The 21,052-nt window shown below is 43.3% G+C and overlaps 1 protein-coding gene across 16 annotated transcripts in view; it reads right to left on the bottom strand.

Annotated features, from left to right (window-relative positions):
* PDE4DIP (phosphodiesterase 4D interacting protein) overlaps nucleotides 1-21,052 on the bottom strand; it is a 224,333-nt gene that overhangs the window by 15,887 nt on the left and 187,394 nt on the right. For 11 of the 16 annotated variants that reach the window (XM_065895567.1, XM_065895596.1, XM_065895534.1 and 8 more), the window contains 9 exons: nucleotides 20,479-20,530; nucleotides 19,134-19,357; nucleotides 18,254-18,406; nucleotides 16,030-16,215; nucleotides 11,999-12,250; nucleotides 11,519-11,650; nucleotides 10,718-10,837; nucleotides 9,072-9,261; nucleotides 8,333-8,457 (listed from right to left, as the gene is read on the bottom strand). In XM_065895567.1, the coding sequence (XP_065751639.1) occupies nucleotides 8,333-8,457; nucleotides 9,072-9,261; nucleotides 10,718-10,837; nucleotides 11,519-11,650; nucleotides 11,999-12,250; nucleotides 16,030-16,215; nucleotides 18,254-18,406; nucleotides 19,134-19,357; nucleotides 20,479-20,530 (1,434 nt within the window). The remainder of the gene's footprint in view (nucleotides 1-8,332; nucleotides 8,458-9,071; nucleotides 9,262-10,717; nucleotides 10,838-11,518; nucleotides 11,651-11,998; nucleotides 12,251-16,029; nucleotides 16,216-18,253; nucleotides 18,407-19,133; nucleotides 19,358-20,478; nucleotides 20,531-21,052) is intronic. The other 5 variants (XM_065895633.1, XM_065895559.1, XM_065895550.1 and 2 more) reach the window with 4 other exon arrangements.

The raw sequence follows: 21,052 nt of genomic DNA, 5'->3' as shown, positions 1-21,052 counted from the left end.
CTGCAACTGACTTGTTTCTGGTTTTTATGTTTATCTTAGTATAGTGTTTAGCGCTTGTTATCATTGGTGGATTTGTTTATTGGTTTGGTTGCTCTCTTCTTTTTTAAATTATTATTACTTTTTAATTTTTTTACCTTAATAATTTTTTATTATTCTTTCTTTTCTTCTCCCTTATCTTCTGAGCTGTGTGGCTGGCAGGGTCTTGGTGCTCTGGCCTGGTGTCAGGCCTGAGCCTCTGAGGTGGTAGAGCCGAGTTCAGGACATTGGCCCACCAGAGACCTCCTGGCCCCATGTAATATCAATTGGCAAGAGGTCTCCTAGAAATCTCCATCTCAACACTAAGACCCAGCTCCACCTAACAGCCAGCAGGCTCCAATGCTGGACATCCCATGGCAAACAACTAGCAAGACAGGAACACAAACCCATCCATTAACAGAGAGGCTGCCTAAAATCATAGTAAGTTCTCAGACAACACAAAACACACCACCAGACGTGGCCCTGCCCACCAGAAAGACAAGATCCAGCCCCACCCACCAGAACACAGACACCAGTCCCCTCCATCAGGAAGCCTACACAAGCCACTGAACCAACCTGACCCACTGGGGGCAGACACCAAAAACAGTGGGAACTACGAACATGCAGCCTGAGAAAAGGAGACCCCAAACACAGAAAGTTAAACAAAATGAGAAGACAGAGAAATATGCAGCAGGTGAAGGAACAATGTAAAAACCCACCATACCAAACAAATGTAGAGGAAATAGGCAGTCTACCTGAAAAAGAATTCAGAGTAATGATAGTAAAGATGATCCAAAATCTTGGAAACAGAATGGAGAAAATACAAGAAATGTTTAACAAGGACCGAGGAGAACTAAAGAGCAAACAAACAATGATGAACAACACAATAAATGAAATTAAAAGTTCTCTAGAAGGAATAAATAGCAGAATAACTGAGGCAGAAGAATGGATAAGTGACCTGGAAGATAAAATACTGGAAATAACTACTGCAGAGCAGAATAAAGAAAAAAGAATGAAAAAATTGAGGACAGTCTCAAAGACTCTGGGACAACATTAAATGCACCAACATTCAAATTATAGGGGTCCCAAAGAAGAAGAGAGAAAGAAAGGGTCTGAGAAAATATTAGAAGAGATTATAGCTGAAAACTTCCATAACATGGGAAAGGAAGTAGTCAATCAAGTACAGGGAGTGCAGAGAGTCTCAGGCAGGATAAATCCAAGGAGAAACATGCCAAGACACATATTAATCAAACTATCAAAAATTAAATACAAAGAAAAAATATTAAAAGCAGCAGGGGAAAAGCAAAAAATAACAAACAAGGGAACCCCCATAAGGTTAACAGCTGATCTTTCAGCAGAAACTCTGCAAGCCAGAAGGGAGTGGCAGGACATATTTAAAATGATGAAAGAGAAAAACCTACAACCAAGATTACTCTACCCAGATTTGATGGAGAAATTAAAACCTTTACAGACAAGCACAAGCTAAGAGAATTCAGCACCACCAAACCAGCTTTACAACAAATTCTAAAGCAACTTCTCTAGGAAGGAAACACAAGAGAAGGAAAAGTCCTACAAAAACAAACCCAAAACAATTAATAAAATGGTAATATGAACATACATATCAATAATTACCTTAAATGTAAATAGACTAAATGCTCCAACCAAAAGACACATCTGGCTGAATGGGTACAAAAACAAGACTCGTATATATACTGTCTACAAGAGACCCACTTCAGACCTAGGGACACATCCAATCTGAAAGTGAAGGGACAGAAAAAGATATTCCATGCAAATGGAAATCAGAAGAGCGCTGGAGTAGCAATTATCATTTCAGAAAAAATAGACTTTAAAATAAAGACTATTAAAAGAGACAAAGAAGGACACTACATAATGATCAAGGGATCAATCCAAGAAGATATAACACTTATAAATATTTATGCACACAACATAGGAATACCTCAATACATAAGCCAAATGCTAACAGCCATAAAAGGGGAAATCAACAGTAACACAATAATAGTAGGGGACTTTTACACCCCACTTTCACCAATGGACAGATCATCCAAATGAAAGTAAATAATGAAACAAATGAAATGATCCAAAATGAAAATAAATAAGGAAACAAAAATGACACATTAAAGAGATAAGGGAACATATGTATAACTGATTCACTTTGTTATAAAGCAGAAACTAACACACCATTGTAAAGCAATTATACCCCAATAAAGATGTTAAAAAAATGACACATTAAGCAAGATAGGCTTAATTGATATTTATAGGACATTCCATCCCAAAACAACAGAATACACTTTCTTCTCAAGTGCTCATGGAATATTCTCCAGGATAGACCATATCTTGGGTCACAAATCAAGCCTTGGTAAATTTAAGAAAACTGAAATCACATCAATCATCTTTTCTGACCACAATGCTATGAGACTAGATATCAATTACAGGAAAAAAACTGTAAAAAATACAAACACATGGAGGCTAAATAATACACTACTAAATAATCAAGAGATCACTGAAGAAATCAAAGAGGAAATCAAAAAATACCTAGAAACAAATGACAATGAAAACACGATGACCCAAAACCTACGGGATGTAGCAAAAGCAGTTCTAAAAGGGAAGTTTATAGCAATACAATCTTACCTCAAGAAACAAGAAACATCTCAAATAAACAACCTAACCTTACACCTAAAGTAATTAGAGAAAGAAGAACAAAAAACCCCCCAAAGTTAGCAGAAGGAAAGAAATTATAAAGATCAGATCAGAAATAAATGAAAAATAAATAAAGGGAATAATAGCAAAGATCAATAAAACTAAAAGCTAGTTCTCTGAGAAGATAAACAAAATTGATAAACCACTAGCCAGGCTCATCAAGAAAAAAGAGGAGAAGACTCAAATCAACAGAATTAGAAATGAAAAAGAAGTAACAACTGACACTGCAGAAATACAAAGGATCATGAGAGATTACTGCAAGCAACTATATGTCAATAAAATGGACAGCCAGGAAGAAATGGACAAATTCTTAGAAAATCACAACCTGCTGAGATTGAACCAGGAAGAAATAGAAAATATGAACAGACCAATCACAAGTAATGAAATTGAAACTGTGATTAAAAATCTTCCAATAAACAAAAGCCCAGGACCAGATGGCTTCACAGGTGAATTCTATCAAACATTTAGAGAAGAGCTAACACCTATCCTTCTCAAACCCTTTCAAAATATAGCAGAGGGAGGAACACTCCCACTCATTCTACGAGGCCACCATCACCCTAATACCAAAACCAGACAAAGATGTCACAAAAAAGAAAACTACAGGCCAATATCACTGATGAACATAGATGCAAAAATCCTCAACAAAATACTAGCAAACACAATCCAACAGCACATTAAAGGATCATACACCATGATCAAGTGGGGTTTATCCCAGGAATGCAAGGATTCTTCAATATACACAAATCAATCAGTGTGATATACCATATTAACAAACTGAAGGATAAAAACCATATGATAATCTCAACAGATGCAGAAAAAGCTTTCAACAAAATTCAGCACCCATTTATGATAAAAACTTTCCAGAAAGTAGGTACAGAGGAAACCTACCTCAACATCATAAAGGCCATATATGACAAACCCAGAGCCAACATCGTTCTCAATGGTGAAAAACTGAAACTATTTTCTCTAAGATCAGGAACAAGGTAAGGTTGCCCATTCCCACCACTATTATTCAACATAGTTTTGGAAGTTTTAGCCATAGCAATGAGAGAAGAAAAAGAACTAAAAGGAATCCAAATCAGAAAAGAAGAAGTAAAACTGTCACTGTTTGCAGATGACATGATACTATACATAGAGAATCCTAAAGATGCTACCAGAAGACTATTAGAGCTAATCAATGTATTTGGTGGAGTAGCAGGATACAAAATTAATGCCCAGAAATCTCGTGCATTCCTGTACACTAATGATGAAAATCTGAAAGAATAATTAAGGAAACACTCCCATTTACCATTGCAACAAAAGAATAAAATATCTAGGAATAAACCTACCTAAGGAGACAAAAGGTCTGTACACAGAAAACTATGTGTAAGAAAACTGATGAAAGAAATTAAAGACGATACCAACAGATGGAGAGATATACCATGTTCTTAGATTGGAAGAATCAACATTGTGAAAATGACTCTACTACCCAAAGCAATCTACAGATTCAATGCAATCCCTATCAAACTACCAAGGCATTTTTCACAGAACTAGAACAAAAAAATTCACAATTTGTATGGAAACACAAAATACCTGAAATAGCCAAAGCAAAACTGGAGAAAGAAAAATGGAACACGAGGAATCAGGCTCCCCGACTCCAGACTATACTACAAAGCTACAGTAATCAAGACAGTATGGTACTGGCACAAAAACAGAAATATAGATCAATGGAACAGGATACAAAGTCCAGAGATAAACCCATGCACATATAGTCACCTTAACTTTGTTAAAGGAGGCAAAAATACACAACGGAGAAAACACAGCCTCTTCAGTAAGTGGTGCTGGGAAAACTGGACAGCGACATTGAAAAGAATGAAATTAGAATACTTCCTAACACCATACACAAAAATAAATTCAAAATGGATCAAAGACCTAAATGTAATGCCAGACACTATAAAAGTCTTAGAGGAAAACAAAGGAAGAACATTCTTTGACATAAATCACAGCAAGATCCTTTTTGACCCACCTCCTAGAGAAATGGAAATGAAAACAAAAATAAACAAATGGGACCTAATGAAACATAAAACCTTTTGCACAGCAAAGGAAACCATAAACAAGATGAAAGGACAACCCTCAGAATGGGAGAAAATATTTGCAAATGAAGCAACTGACAAAGGATTAATCTCCAAAATATACAGGCAGTTCATGCAGCTCAATGTCAAAAAAACAAACAACCCAATCCAAAAATGGGCAAAAGACCTAAAGAGACATTTTTCCAAAGAAGATATGCAGATTGCCAACAAACACATGAAAGGATGCTCAACATCACCAATCATTAGAGAAATGCAAATCAAAACTACAATGAGGTATGACCTCACACCGGTCAGAATGGCCATCATCAAAACATCTACAAACAATAAATGCTGGAGAGGGTGTGGAGAAAAGGGAACCCTCTTGCACTTTTGGTGCGAATGTAAATTGATATAGCCACTATGGAGAACAGCACGGAGGTTCCTTAAAAAACTAAAAATATGATGAACTGGGTGATTGGGATTGACATGTATACACTGATGTGTATAAAATTGATGACTAACAAGAACCTTCTGTATAAAAAAAATAATAAAATACAAAAATTCAAAAAAAAACCTAAACTAAAAATAGAACTACCATATGACCCAGAAATCCCATTTCTGTGCATATACCCTGAGAAAACCATAATTTAAAAAGAGTCGTGTACCACAATGTTCATTGAAGCTCTATTTACAATAGCTAGGACATGGAAGCAACCTAAGTGTCCATCGACAGATGAATGGATAAAGAAGAAGTGGCACATATATACAATGGAATATTAACTCAGCCATAAAAAGAAACAAAATTGAATTATTTGTAGTGAGGTGGATGGACCTAGAGTCTGTCATACAGATTGAAGTAAGTCAGGAAGAGAAAAACAAATACCATATGTTAACACACTTATGTGGAATCTAAAGAAAAAAAATGGTTATGAAGAACCTAGGGGCAGGACAGAAATAAAGACGCAGATGTAGAGAATGGACCTGGGGACACAGGGACGGGGAAGGGTGAGATGAAGTGAGAGAGGGGCATGGACTTATATATACTACCAAAATAGATAGCTAGTGGGAAGCAGCCACATAGCACAGGGAGATCAGCTCTGTGCTTTGTGACCACCTAGAGGGGTCGGAGAGGGTGAGAGGGAGACACAAGAGGGAGGAGATATGGGGATATATGTATATGTATAGCTGATTCACTTTGTTATAAAGCAGAAACTAACACACCATTGTAAAGCAATTATACTCCAATAAAGATGTTAATAAAATAAAATAAAAAAGAAATGAAATTGAGTTATTTGTAGTGAGGTGGATGGACCTAGACTCTGTCATACAGAGTGAAGTAAGTCAGAAAGAGAAAAAGAAATACCATATGCTAACACATATATATAGAATCTAAAAAAAAAAAAAACAGGTTCTGATGAACCTAGGGGCAGGACAGGAATAAAGACGTGGAGAATGGACTTGAGGATGCTCAAGAGGGACTTACCCCTTGGAGGGGGAAGGGTAAGCTAGGACGAAGTGAGAGAGTAGCACTGACATATATACACTACCAAATGTAAAATAGATAGCTAGTGGGAAGCAGCTGCATCCCACAGGGAGATCAGCTCTGTGCTTTGTGACCACTTAGAAGCGTGGGATAGGGAGAGTGGGTGGGAGATGCAAGAGAGGGTGGATATGGGATATATGTATACATATCGCTGATTCACTTTGTTATACAGCAGAAACTAACACAACACTGTAAAGCAATTATATTCCAATAAAGATGTTAAAAATAAATGTCTCAAAGTAAAAAGAAAAAAAAGGATATGGTACATATATACAATGCAATATTACTCAGCCATAAAAAAGAATGAAATAATGCTATTTGCAGCAACATGGATGGACCTAGAGATTATCATACTAAATGAAGTATGTCAGACAGAGAAACAAGTATCATATGATATCACTTATATGTAGAATCTTTAAAAATGATACAAATGAACTTATTTACAAAACAAACTGACTCACAGACTTAGAAAGTTATGGTTACCAAAGCGGAAAGGGTTGAGGGAGAGGGATAAATTAGGAGGTTGGGATTAACATAAACACACTTTAATATAAAATAGATAATCAACAAGGACCTACTGTGTAGCACAGGGAACTCAACACTCTGTAATAACCTATATGGGAAAAGATTCTGAAAAAGAATTGATATATGTATAACTAAATCACTTTTCTGTACACCTGAAACTAACACAACATTGTAAGCCAAATATACTCTAATATAAAAAATAAATTTTAAACATTTTTTAAAAGAGAAAAAAAAATAAAAAGGGAGCAAAGTATGAAGACTTACCCAACCTGATTTCAAAATTTACTATAAAACTCTAACAATGTAGACAGTTTGGTATTGGTGTAAGAATAGGCATATTGATTAATGGAACAGAATGGAGAATTCAGAAATAGACTCACACATATATTGAGAAGTGATTTTTTTTTTTTTGCCTTGGCAATTGTTTTCCAATAGATTGCCAAGCAATTAGAAGATAGTCATGGTGATGAAAAGTCAATTGTGTTTCTATATCTTAGCAAAAAAACCAATTATTTGGCAATTGAAATAAAAATGTTATCCCACACACATGAGAAATATTTATGTATAAGTTAAAATATGAAAGATGAATATACTAAAAATTACAAAATATTATTAACAGAAGTTATGGTCACTTGATTGTCAACAAAGCTGTCAAGGTAATTCAATGGGAAATGGCAGTCTTTGTAACAGATGGTGCTGGAAAAACTTTAACCTTTTTCTCACTTCGCATACAAAATTAACTCAAAGTGAAATGCAGTCCTAAACATAAGAGCAAAAGCTATAAAACTGCAAGAAGAAAAATACAAGGAAATCTTTATGATCTTGAGATAGACAAAGATTTCTTAGCTAGGACATAAAAGCTTAAATAATAAAACAAAAAATTTGATTAATTGACCTTCAACAAAATTTAAAAGTTTTGTCTTTCAAAGACACTAAAAAGACTTGGAGAATATATCTGCAAATTATTTTTCTGACAAAAATTCGAGAATAAAAATTTCTTTAAAAAAACTTTTAATTTTCTCACTGGGGTAAGAGCAGGTTTTCTGCAACATTGGCTGCATGGGTGGTCAGAATTCAAAACATTCAAGACGTTTTCAAATGATGATATCACCAGGACAGTTCTGTGTATTTTTTTTTTGAATTACTGTATAATCTGGACTTTGATTAACTTGTCTCAGACCATGCAGGTGGGTATAGTTCGACTCTTGTGGCCTATTTTTAAGGATGTGGCCTATTTTTAAGGATGTGGCCTATTTTTAAGGATGTCGAGGCTGGATCTTGTTCATGTCACCAACCTCTGGGCTTTGTGTGTGAGAGCTCCCCTCTCTTCTTATTGGGATCCTCAATGACTGAGGTTTTTTTTTCTGAGACAGAGCAAGATAGGTTTCCAAGATCTCCACAACTCCCAAGGTAAAGACTTCACCAGCACCCTTAGCAAGAGCAAGAAGCTCATAGGGTGGGGAAGAAGGGGAAAACATACCTTTCAGCCCCTTCTTGGAATTGCCATAAAGTGTCTCGTAGATCTGTAGCTCTGACTGGAGGGACTGGAAAAGCTGCTGTTTCTCTTCACACTGATGCTGCAAAAGGGCCAGCTTATGCTGCAGCCTGTCAGGGGAGAAGCAAGGGTCCGCTGAGCTGGTGGGGCCCCACCAGGGCAAGAGGCTGTGAGCCAACTTCTGCATCATAGAATTCTAGCCCTAGATGTCAACTCAGGGGTCATGAAGACCATCACTTTTATTTTACAGATGTGGCAACAGAGGCTTGGAAGGTAAAGTAACTGTGCTTGGAGTCATGCCATTAGCTACCATACCTAGGACACACTACCTGGTATTCTTACTGCCCCACATTGCTCTTTTCATGGTGTCAAGCAGTTACAGGGTTTACGCTGGGGACCAGCATCATGGCTGGTGTAGAAGCTTCCTAGGTTATGGTGGGACTAATATCTTAAAACTAACTGGAAGCACGAGAATGTCCTTTCTCCAGAATCTGATATGCTGAAGCCTTCCATAACAGGGTTTTACTCTCTCAACTTTGGAGTGAAAAAGACATTCCCAAAGAAGTCCTTCCTTCTGTTCAAAGTTCCCCATAAATCCAGAATAGCGGAGGGGATAGTGAGGTTTCCAAAAACCTCAGTGGCAAGACCATTAACCATCTTGCCAATATCCCTTTTGCTAAATCTGAAAATGGGCCACCTTCCTTATCAGTGGGCTCCCTCCAACCTGGAGTCTTTCTCCTGAAGAGATAGTCGTTCCTCCTCGAAATGCAAGATCTCCTGCTGCTTCTCCTTCAAGTCTTCCAGAAGCTGCTGCCGTTCCACCTTTTGGCGCTCCCGCTCCACTTCCAGCTCTTGAAGCCGGGATCGAGAGGTCAGCAGAGCCTCCCTCAGACATTCTGTTTCCTGGGAGTGCTCTGGTGGGCAGAACACAGGAGTACATATATTGTAGGGCCAAAAGTCAGCAGCAAGATGAGCCCAAGCACATCCATCCTGACAAACAGAACTAAAGCAAAAGGAGGGCCAGCTTATGCTACCAGGAGAGACAAAGTGAGGGTATGCTATTATATCCACACACTCAGGGGGGTGGGAACCTCTTTCTCGGCAATGCCCTTTGATCCTCTGAGTTAATACGTCCCACCTTGCTTTTAGAGAAAACACTCTGCTTCCTGACGCTGTTTTCTAAGTCCTCACATACCTGCTGTGCAGTAATCCATTCTTGAATTTTGCCACGGATCAACATCAACATTTCTTGTCTACAGTTTTTAGTATATATTGTTTTCATCATATTGCAAATAGAGCTATCTGTTCTTTCCTGGTCTTGCAGCATCTCTCTGATCTTCATGATTTCTCAAAGACTATTGACAGAGACTCTGGGAATAAGGCTCCGGTGCTGTCCGTCGGCTGGGGCAGAATCACCTGGGCCTGGCAGACTGAGCTCTTTTAAATCTTACTATCTTCTCACCTGTGAGGTCTGTTCTGATCTTTCCAGGCACGCAATGGTAGTTTAGTAGCTCTGCCTTCTCCCTTATCTTATAATTTTTGTTATCTTCCCAAGCAGGGATCACTCCTCTCACATCTTCTTGCTCTGAGGAGGCTAAGTTAGAAATATCTCTTGATGTCTTTTTCCTTTCCCACAAGCATTCTTTCATTCTGGGCTTAATCCTCTTAGCCACTATTCTTTGTGTGTTATGGCTATTCAATAAATATTTGTAAATAAAAATAATTTGTAATTGAAAGTATATTGATTCCACTTAGTCAATTAACACTAAGGTCAGCTGCCCCACCAGGCCACACAGGAAATGATGCCCACACGTGGATGCCCACTGAATAGTGTTGGGAAAGCTCTGGAGGACATTTTGCTAGCATCTTCAGACACAGAGTCATGAGGACTAGTGACCAAAGAGGAGCCCTGAGTGTATGAGTAGGAGGTGGTGAGGAGATATGGGGATAGCAGATCAGCATGGGAGGGATACAAAGAACAGCTGCCAAGTCTGGAGAAACCTGAGAGAGTGTATAGGCCTCATGTTGCTCCCTGTCCTGGGTCCAAACTAACTGTGAACTGTGGGCAGGTAGAACAGGCACTAAGGTATGCAGTTTGATAGCTAATGACTAAATATCTGCAGGAGGGTTGCACAGAGGTGGTGGATTTCCTAGAGCCCCTTGTCCTTGGAGCCTAGGAGTCTAAGGGCCCGTGGTTGGGAATTGTCAGGAAGTAGCCCTTTCTAGACTGAGAATAGCTATGGGAGTTTGGGGTTGGTAGGTCTGGGTAGCTCTGTTCTCTCCAGCTTGTCACTTTGCTTCTCCAGTTGGTGACTGGTACGGGCAGGGAGGAAAGGGAGTAACCACAGTTTGCGGCTTTTGAACACTCACCTCTGGAAGCATGACTGAGCTGAGCCTGAAGCCTCTGGTTTTCTTCCCTAAGGACTCTGTTCTCATTGGAGAGCTGAGGTGTGGACTCCAGGCCCGGACTGTAGAAGTTAGAGGTGGGTCCTGTCCCAGGAAGTGCAAGCAGGCAAGTTACACATTTGGGTAATAGACGCTCTCTGTGCTGCTCATCCTGTATCTCCGAAGATACTATCCCAACCCAGCAGAAAACCCAGAGAGCTCGCATCCTGGGCCTAAAGCCTGATGGGCTGAATGCCTGGCTTTCCTGTGGCTCCTCTGAGTGGGTTCTGTGCGTGCATTATCACGTGCCCTGGCTGCAGCTGTTCAGGAGGCCCTTTCCCCTAAATAGCTGCTGCTGAGCTGTGGGCAGGACAAGGGCTTGTGAAAGGGATGGCCTCCAAGTGTCAGAAGCCTGGGGGTGGTGGGGGAGGAAGGCCACCTCGGTAAGTGGCTGGAGGAGGCCCTGCAGACCTGGCTCTACCCCTTGCCAATCATAGGACCAGGACACAGAAGTCAGCAGGCAGATATGAGCAGATTAGGCTGGAAGAGAAGTCAGAGGATTCTGGGGACCAGACCTGGTTAGATCTGCCGAGAGGAAAGTTACTCTCTGAGCTCAGATACAGCTGCAACGGGAGCATAGTACTTGCCCCCTGCCTTGCTGGTGTAAGGAGCAAATACGGAAGAGCAGACCTCGGTGCTTTGAAATCTGTGAAGCTCTGCCTAGGGGTTGACCTTCAGCAGCTCCCTAATTACAACCAGAAACAGGAAGCCCTGGGCCTCTCCTACCGCTTCCGCGGGCAGTGGAGCTGAGCCTGTGTTCCAGCTGCTCCCGCAGGCGGTCGTTAATGCAGATGGACTCCTCCAGGCGCTGGCGCAGGTTCCGGATTTCACCAAGGTGCTCCTCTAGCAGGTCAGTCCCTGTAGTCACCCAGCAGGGCAGGAGGAGGTGGGAGATGGAGAATCCTGGTCACTAGTGGGGCCCATATGGGGGGTGTGGGGTTTGGCCAGTGGCCTCTCAGCAAGATCCCTAAACATTACCAGTGTCTGTCACGGGCATCCAAGAGCTCAGGTGACTTTGTTTAAAGAGTAAATTGGCTTCAAACACAGGACAGCTGATGCTAACCAAGCCCCATGGGCCTCCTCCAATACAGGGGTATGTGTAAGGGAGTTGTAGTTGTATATGTACAGCTACCATGGTAGCTGGTAAGTGTAAGGGGTTTTACATGGTTTAGAAAAATAATTGAGCTGATCCGCTTTGTGCTTTACCTGTGGGTTTGGAGTTAAGCTGGTACATGGAGGAGCCTGAAGATGGTTCCCCAGATAAGCTTCCTTTCTGAGGCCTCATCATGTCCCACTGGCCTCTGCTGCCCAAGTACCCAGGGTCGAGGATTCTGCCCAGTTCTATGGTGCCCCTCAGAGGAGAGAGGGGCTGGGCAGGGCTGAGGTAGTGGGAAGAGCTGGCTTCTAAATGGTTGGTTGGCAATGTGGCTGGGGAAGCAGGATGAACGTTGCTGACACCTGGGCAGAAAGAAACATGAATGAGAAGCAGTATCAGAACAGAAGGATCGGCAAGGAAGCATGTGATTGCTAAGAACAGACACTAAAGGGGACACGTGGGCTATCAGAGGTCCCAGTCTGCTGGGAAATTCCAATTAGATGAGGATTCCCATCCTAGAGGCTATAACTTTTCACCCCTTGTATTTGCTAGCATGAGACACCAAGAGGTAGGGGATGAATAACGTATCAGAAAGTCACTAGTGTACACAAAAGGGAAGTCCAGTGGCCCTAATTCTGGCTCCTGTGATAATTCCTCATGACAGAATCCAGGGAAGTTCCAGAAGTAGAACTCACTGGGAAAATCAGAGGTTAAGAGTGTGATGGGCCATAGCATTGAGCACACCTGTGAACGGGAATATTTGTGTCCCTATGAGTACTTGCTGTACCCAGAAGCTAACCTGCCAGGTTTTCGGTTTTCCTTTGGGGTTGTCAGAAGAGAAAGGGGGTATAAATCCAGCTAGACGTGGCGGCCCCAGTTACTCCAGAGTGAGGAACTTCTTTGCTGAGGCTGGGGGAGGTTCTAGGTGAGGCAAAAGGTGATTTCATTCTTACCCAATGATTCCAGGAACTGAAATATGTCATCACTCATGTCTAAAGAGTCATGAACACTCTTCCATGGGGTAGGGAGGACCTTTCATTTCATAGGCTGGTGCTTTCATAGATCCTATGAAATCATGGGCCTTCCCATTATCTCTGCTTCTGTGTAAAAAGAAGCCCAACTTGGTGGAGAGAAGGAAAGAGGTGAACAGGGCCATAGTTTAGGATATTCACATTCAGAAGACTACTTTCTTCCAGGGATTATCAATATGGGCAGTAGGTAGCTCCACCTAAGAACTAGGAGTGAGGAGTGAGGTCATGGTTCCCTCCAACCAAGCCAACCCCCTTTGAGGGATTAATGCAATTGGCAGTTCCCAATTTCGATCCTCATTTATAACTGTTTCTCAAATTTGGCCACATACTGGAATCATCTGAGACAATGTAAAAACATGTACTGGTGCCTGGACCCCCAGAGATTTTACCTTAATTGGTATGCAGTGCAGCTTGGGCACTGGATGTTTTAAAATCATCCCAGCTGATTCTAGGAGGCAGGAAAGTTTGAGAAGTATTGTCATGGGTCTCCCCTTCCCCAGTTTGCAAAATACTAGATATTCATTAGGATCACAGGAAGTTAAAGAGGGAGATGAAACACGTAAGCATCTAAACTATAGTCAGTAATTTTTTTTTTTTTTTTTGAGGTACGCGGGCCTCTCACTGTTGTGGTCCCTCCCGTTTCGGAGCATAGGCTCCGGACGCGCAGGCTCAGCGGCCATGGCTCACGGGCCCAGCCGCTCCACAGCACGTGGGATGTGGGATCTTCCCGGACTGGGGCACGAACCCGCGTCCCCTGCGTCGGCAGGCGGACTCTCAACCACTGCGCCACCAGGGAAGCCCTGTAGTCAGTATTTTAAAGAATGTGACTTCCTGCCTCTCTCACACCTCCTTCAACCCCAACCCCACACAGGCAGAGGGGGAAATCAGTGATTGTCGACAGTCAGCTTACTATCTCACCAAGGTCATAGGAGGTGCCAAGTCTATCGGTAACAGTGATCAGTATTCTCATGTTCCAGTCTTCCCGGTCACATGATACAGAGCACATGCCCTAAACCATGCAAAGACGCCAGACAGACTCTTGCACAAGGAAATTTTAGCCCCACAGTGGCCTGAGAAGCCGCCATGCACCACTGTCCACTTGGAAGCTTGTTTCAAAGCAAAGGAGGAGAGCTGGTGAGGACTGTGCTTGACAAGGCAAAAGAAAGGGCTACAGCCTTCCTCACCAAGGCTGGGACGACCCAAACTCTGGCCAGTGGCACAGACTGGATATGACTCCAATTCAACCCACATCACAGACCCTTTCATGCACAGTGCTCTCCTTCCTCCACCTTTCCTTTGGGGCAAAGACAAATTGACAGTGTGGAAAGATGAAGGAAAAGGTGTCAAGGAAAAGAAAGGTAATCTAGAGAATAGCCTCGCCTTTTGGCATGGAACAAATTTGTTATCCATCAGTTGTTGCTTCCAGGTGTGCTACAGTAGCAAGTTCTAGATCAGAGAGAACAGCACCTTCCTCTCATCTCTAAAGAGAGAAAAGATTGTTGCAGGGGGCCTCCAGAGTTGTTCAGCCGAGCTCAGCTCTGTGCTCTGAGCAGGATTGTAACAAAACCATTCTAGATAGAGACGGTATAATGGAAATATGGAACTGGGAGCGGAGGATCTGAATTCAAGCCCATTTCTCCCAGCTACTAGTGATCTTGAACAAGTAACCTCACTTCTCTGAGTTTTAGTTACTGCTCTGGCAGGGAACAGGGTAAAGCCATGTTCACGATGGTAGGCAAACCTAGGCTGCTGTACCTGTGGGATGCTGATAAGCAGAAGGTAGCCTCTAAGACTTCACTTCCTGCAGAAAGGAAGATGTACAAACTCTCCTAAAAATAGACTCGGTCTAGCTGGTTCTGGAAATCAAACTGATGTCAGAGTAGACAGTGCATCCATTTTCAGAGCTGATAAACAAGCCAATCCGAATGAACTTTGCGGCTTCAGGTATGGAGATTCCTAGCTGTGGTCTTGGACACCCTTTGTACAGTGACCCTACCATCAATTTCTGCCTCCTCCAAGCTCTTCTTTACAGGCACAGAGTGTGGTTTTAAGGTCATTTCAAATTGCTTTCTAGTTTTTTTAAGCACTACTAGAGAGCAAATTCATCACGTGAGGTTCTTTTCTTATTTTAAGCTATAAGTGATAGCTTATAGCTTAAAATAAAACAAAATGTTTTATGATGTGGCATCCAGCCCATATTTACATCAAACCTTTCTCTAAAAGATGACCACATATGCTATGAATTCTGTGACTACATAACATCAATTATATCTGGGAGTTGACAGAATTCACAATCAGACATCACAGCCTGTGCTTCTGTTTCTAGCTGTCCTTGTGTCGCCTGTGCAGAAACAGAAATTAACCTCGTGTAAGGGGAAGAGAGGTTTGGCACCCCTTCTTTTTTTTTTGTGGTACGCGGGCCTCTCACTGTTGTGGCCTCTCCCATTGCGGAGCACAGGCTCCGGACGCGCAGACTCAGCGGCCGTGGCTCACGGGCCTAGCAGCTCCGCGACATGTGGGATCTTCCCGGACCGGGGCACGAACCCATGTCCCCTGCATCGGCAGGCGGACTCTCAACCACCGCACCACCAGGGAAGCCCTGGCACCCCTTCTTAATCCCTCCTCCACCATCCTTTTAGCCCCGAACCTGACGATGTCAGAATTTGAACTTGACTAAAAACATTTCACAGAGGAGGATATAATTGCCATGGAAATGATCCCATTGAATGTGGCCATCTTTTTCTGGCCACTTCATCCTGCGTTGGCAGGCAAAAAACCTCTCTCCCATGTCCTGCCAGTGACCATGTTGCCAATGTGTCAGGGCTTCAATACGCTTGGTGGAAGGTACCCCACACTGTCAGCAGTGGGAGAGCACCAGGTCTAGGGCCTGATGGACAGATGTACCTGTTAACGGATGAGGTACACACATGAGAAAGATAACAGTAAATTTAGTTCCCAAAGCAGCAAGCACAGCCCTCCCTCAATTGTCCACTGATAACGCGTACCCCTATGTTATTTTTTAAAACTCTGCCATCCAGCCAAAGCCATGCAGAGAAACACAGTGTGGGTCCATCATTCGCAAGAACACAAATGCAGCAGGAAGTGCTCACTTTCTCCCAACTGCTTCTGCAGCATCTGCAGCTCCTGCTGAGCCTCAACCAAGGAGACCATGGGTGTCTCACAGCAGCCAAGGAGGGGAGGGCCAGCAGAGCTGAAAGGCAGGAGGCTGGGTGGAGCTGAGGGCAATGGTGCCTGGGGAAGGCTAACCAGCGTGGGTAGTGATTGAAAATGAAGGCCTAGAAACAGAAAGTTAGGGAGAAAGGAGATAAACCATTAGAGAGAAAGTCAGAGAAAAGAATGGGTGGAAGATTGAGAAGGTGAAACTATTCCCTGACCAAACATCTCCTTGGGGAGTGTCTATCATTCAATGTGGTGATGACTCAGATGGCCAAGGGGAAGCACTGTTACCCAGGATGCTGGCCTAGCTGACCCCCCTCCTTCTCCTTCCCTGCCAGGGATGTATCCTGTACGTGTATCTTGCATACACATTCTATGCTCATCTTGAAAACAATTGGCTACAAAAGGCAAGGTGGCACTACCATAACCCAGGCAGCCGTGAAAGCCCCATCTTAGCCATCTGGACACGGATAGGTGAGGATGGCTGTGCCTGGATGCTCTCAAGAGCCCCTGCGGTGCTGCTACCAGCATGTGCTAGTCCTGGCCCTTGTGACAAGCCTCTCCCTACACCTAGAAGTCCTCTTCTGAAAGCAGCAGGCCTCATCCTGAGGAGGGCAGAAGTAGACTAGGATAGTGGGGAAGTCTGCATGACTAATACATGTAATTCAACACTGATGGAAACAAACTTCAGAATCCCAAATCAATGTGTTCATTCACCCAAGGAAAAATAAAAGCCTTGGCCTACTGACTTACACACAATGGCTTACAAATCTTTCTGGACATTCAAATAATTTAAGAAAGATTCTTAAAACATGTGGGTTCTTTCATCCTTACTGCAATCTACTGAATCATAAACTCTGGCAGTAGGGCTCAGAAATTTCTTTCTAAAAAAATCTTCACAGGTCATCATTACGCAGTCCATCTATAGACAGGTCTTCAGGAACCCTGGGAAGTTCTCATGTTTGAATCTGTCTCCTCTTCCTAAAAAGAGTCATCGGGCAGATGGCCCACAGAGGGAGAAGAAACCAAGACAGACCTGTGGAGAATGTCTCACGTGAAAGACGATGATCACATTCTGAAAAACATCCCTTACCCCAAGATACTGACATAGTATCAGAGCAGTACAGCAAAGACCCCTGAATTACCAAGTGACACAGACCAGGCCTCCTTCAGGGAGGCGTTCTGATTTTAAAACCCCTGACCTTCTGCTCTTTCTGATCCCAAAGCATTTACACAGATGTCTACAGTGCTAGGTGAATAGCTTTTCCCCATGATTTCCTGCTTTAGCTGCTGCCCACTCTGGCCCAGAAACTTTGAGCCCAGGCTCAGAAAGAGTTGAACACATTCTTTTTCTTAAGATTTTGGTTGACTTGTCCTCAAGAGAGACAAGGGCGGCAGAAGGAAAGTGCTGTTCTTCTGGGGGCACCTCTACACGAGTCCGACCTCACCACAACCGCACTGAAGGCGGCCAGCCAGCCCATCTTGTTGGGTGGTAGGAGGTGAGAACAAGGTTTGCCCTTTCTCTGCCATTGCTGGTGTGGAGCTGTGATTGAACAAGGCACCCCCTGGTAACTAAGCTGAGGCAAGTAAATGAAATGTACAGCTATTGGTCCAAGATACACACCATATACACATCAAGGGCTACCAACCCATTCATAAACCCATAAACGATAATGTAATATGAACAGAATCTTGTCTAAGGATACTGAAGCATCCTTAGCTATGAAGTAAGCTGCCCTACCTACTGTAGAGGCTCCTCTGCAGATAAAATGGGGAACACATATAAGGGAGCAGCGGATGTAAATTTCCCTTTGTTCTTTGGCTACAGTAATCCTAGGAGAAGCATTTTGCCTCTTTGATTCTCAGGGTGAAATGAGAGAGAGAAATGAAGATGCTTCTTTTAGAATGATTAGCCAACTGTTGGTCAAAATTGATATGTAGATCAAAGTCTATTGTGGATTATTTACTTTTCTAAAATATTTAAAACAAAGAGTAGTCAGACACTATTAGCTAATCTGGATGGTCTCTTGATTTTGTCTAGGATTTGATGTATTGATATATAAGCTCCTAATGATGCTTTTCTTGTCCCCGAAGAAAAGTCAAACAGGCAGCTGAGGAAGAGGAGATGAAGACCCTGCCCCACTGGCTGTTGCATACCTGGATGGGCCGGGCTGGCCTCCTTGGGGGGATTCTGGGGAGCTGGCAAGCTGATGGGGTTGTTGCTGGGTTCGGCCTTAACCCCCTGAGACGCACTGGTTGCTGATGGTTTAGAAGACAGTACAGCAGAAAGACTCGAATGATGGATGGAATCTACAAAACCCATGAATGAAAGAACATGTTTGATGTTCTACAAAGAACTGGAATCTGGCCTGATATTTAACCAGGGCAGAGCCTGGTTTTCAGGGAGAGCGTCAAGCACAAGCGCTGGGAGCGGTGTTCATTCCTTACTGGCAGACAGCTCCTTCAGTGAGGAAAGCCACCTTAGAGGTGGGAGTGGGGCTCAGAGCCTGAAACCATGAAAATGGCACCTCCAAAAATACCAGGCAAGTCCAGCAGCATCTGTGGACACCCACGGAAACGCCGGGGTTCAGGAACTGCAGCTAGCTGGAGGGATAGGATATCCCATCTTAAAAAAGGAGGTCAGTCAGACAGATGGTATGCTCATGAAGCAGTGGGGAAGAGAAGTCTCCGTAATCTCACTCTCCCCACTGTCGTTCGCCGTGTCCAACAGCAGTATCCATATGCTGGTGGAGACCCAGCGACGGGGGTAACTTGTAGAGTCAGGAGCATAGCAAAGATCCTGACCCACTGGGGCCTGTGCTTTCGCCGTGTCCAACAGCAGTATCCATATGCTGGTGGAGACCCAGCGACAGGGGTAACTTGTAGAGTCAGGAGCATAGCAAAGATCCTGACCCACTGGGGCCTGTGCTTGGCACGGTTCGGCCTGATACACACCAAGGTGCCTCTATAAGGCCTGGATGTGGAGGTCTCCTCTCAGCCTAGATAGAGGTGGTTCCACTCAGAAAGTGGAGGCTACCTGAGTGACTGGGTGAAGCTTTCTTCTCTTCATAGTGTGTGTACTCGCTGGCTATGTCCATGTCAGAGCAGGCTTCCGGCTCATCAGACGAGAAGGAAGAGCTGCTGGGAGACCGGTGGGAGTCAGACAAGGCACGGCTGCTGGAGGGCGTTAGGGACCGCGCGTCCAACGTGGCCTGCAGGACTTCAATCACTTTCTCCTTCTCCTGCAGCTCCTTGCTGAGCCTAGTGGGGTGAAGGAGGACAACAGCTGAACCCAAAGTCACTGGACGAGCTAGTCCTGACTAGGGCACATGGGAAAAGCCACATAAGTCAAGGGGACCATTCCTGCAGAGGGTAAACGAAATTACCCATCTCTGATTAGGAGTGGAAAGTAGGTCAGGTGCAGAGGGAAGGAGAGCAAGAGCCACCCAGTGCACTGGCCACACAACACACTGAGGACTAGCAGAGGCTCAGCTAGTGCTCCGAGGCATTGCTGCTTAATGTATGGTCCCCAGTACAGCTGGAGTCCGAGAACTGTTGGCTCCCAGTCTCCGGTAAGTACAGAAATGCAAGGTAAGCCTTGAGAAACACAGCAGTGTGGCATTCCCACAACATCTAGGAGTATGATAAGTAGAATCATCTGGTCGACTGAGACAGAGACAATGTGTGTGTCTGTGATGGATTAGAAAGGAAAACAAACAAAAAAAATACTTTGTCCTTCACTGCAGATATTTTGAGAAGCACTGAGTGGTCTAAAGCACACTCACGACACAAAGGGGCATGAACTTGTGACTACAAAGGACTCTGAGCCTGTATTTTCTTGCACATAATGAGATAATATTCAGTGACTCAATGAAAACTGGTTCCTAAGACGCTGTAGCCTCCCGGGATCTGCAGTATCAAGCACTTTTTTTTAAAAATTAGGAACTGTAATACAATTCTTTTTTTCTCAAGGAAATTGTGTGGCCATTAAACTAGCTGCCAACTCAACTTGGGGTAAGCCAACTTGGCAAAAAGCACACCTTGGTCTTTAAACACACAGTGGGGAAGCAGAGGAGATCCTTGGGGTGCCAAGGACCCTTAAAACCTGGTTAGTTTACTTTGAAGTCAGACTGACTCTAGGTTACTAAGCTAATAATGTAATAATAAATCTAGGTTACTAATTTGAATAAATATACAAACAGAAATCAATAGAACTATATCAAAAGAGAGTAAGGCTAAAAAGAACAGTAATGTGTTCCATGAATAAATGAATTCATTACAATCAGCATTTTCCTTTTCTCCCCCTGATTTGTGAAACTGCAGCCACCCTTAACCCCTTAGGCCTTGTTCCTGATTCCTTTACCAGATCCTACTTGAATTACCTCAGGGCCAGTGGCTCAAGTCCAGCTTGATCTTTCTCACTTTTATGATCCTCTGCAAACCAAATTCAGAAAGAAACAGTAAGAAATGAAACAGGTCTCACTTCACACGTTATAAATGCAGGAGCCGATTTGGGTGCAAAATAGTGACTACTCTATGTATGTCCAGGATAGGTGGGAGAATTGCTCTGGGAGACCTCAGATTGCATCTTTACAGAACAGACCTGCAGGTTCTCCTGAGCTCACCAGGCAGACCTTCCCTGACTGGTAATCACCATCATGACTTCCTCTACCCTAAATCAACGCAAACAGAGTTTAAAAGGCACTTGGCTAACTTCTCTCTGGAACATTCCAGCCTCCAAGCCTGCCACAGACTGACTCCCAGACGGACCAGCTCTGTGAGCCATCACAGCTTTCATGTAGAACCTACTCTTGCTTTGAGGAGATGATAAACAGCCCTGTCCCACCTCTGCACCTGCCGCTAGGATGTGGGATGGTTGGCCCCCAAGACTGATCCTGCTGTTCTCCCTCGGGTGCTCTCAGGAAATTCTAAGTCAAGGGCTTCAATAATTACCAA

The sequence above is a fragment of the Phocoena phocoena genome, chromosome 1 (assembly GCF_963924675.1).
Source record: "Phocoena phocoena chromosome 1, mPhoPho1.1, whole genome shotgun sequence".
Classification (NCBI taxonomy): domain Eukaryota; kingdom Metazoa; phylum Chordata; class Mammalia; order Artiodactyla; family Phocoenidae; genus Phocoena; species Phocoena phocoena.
This window is presented reverse-complemented; position numbering and strand designations above follow the sequence as displayed.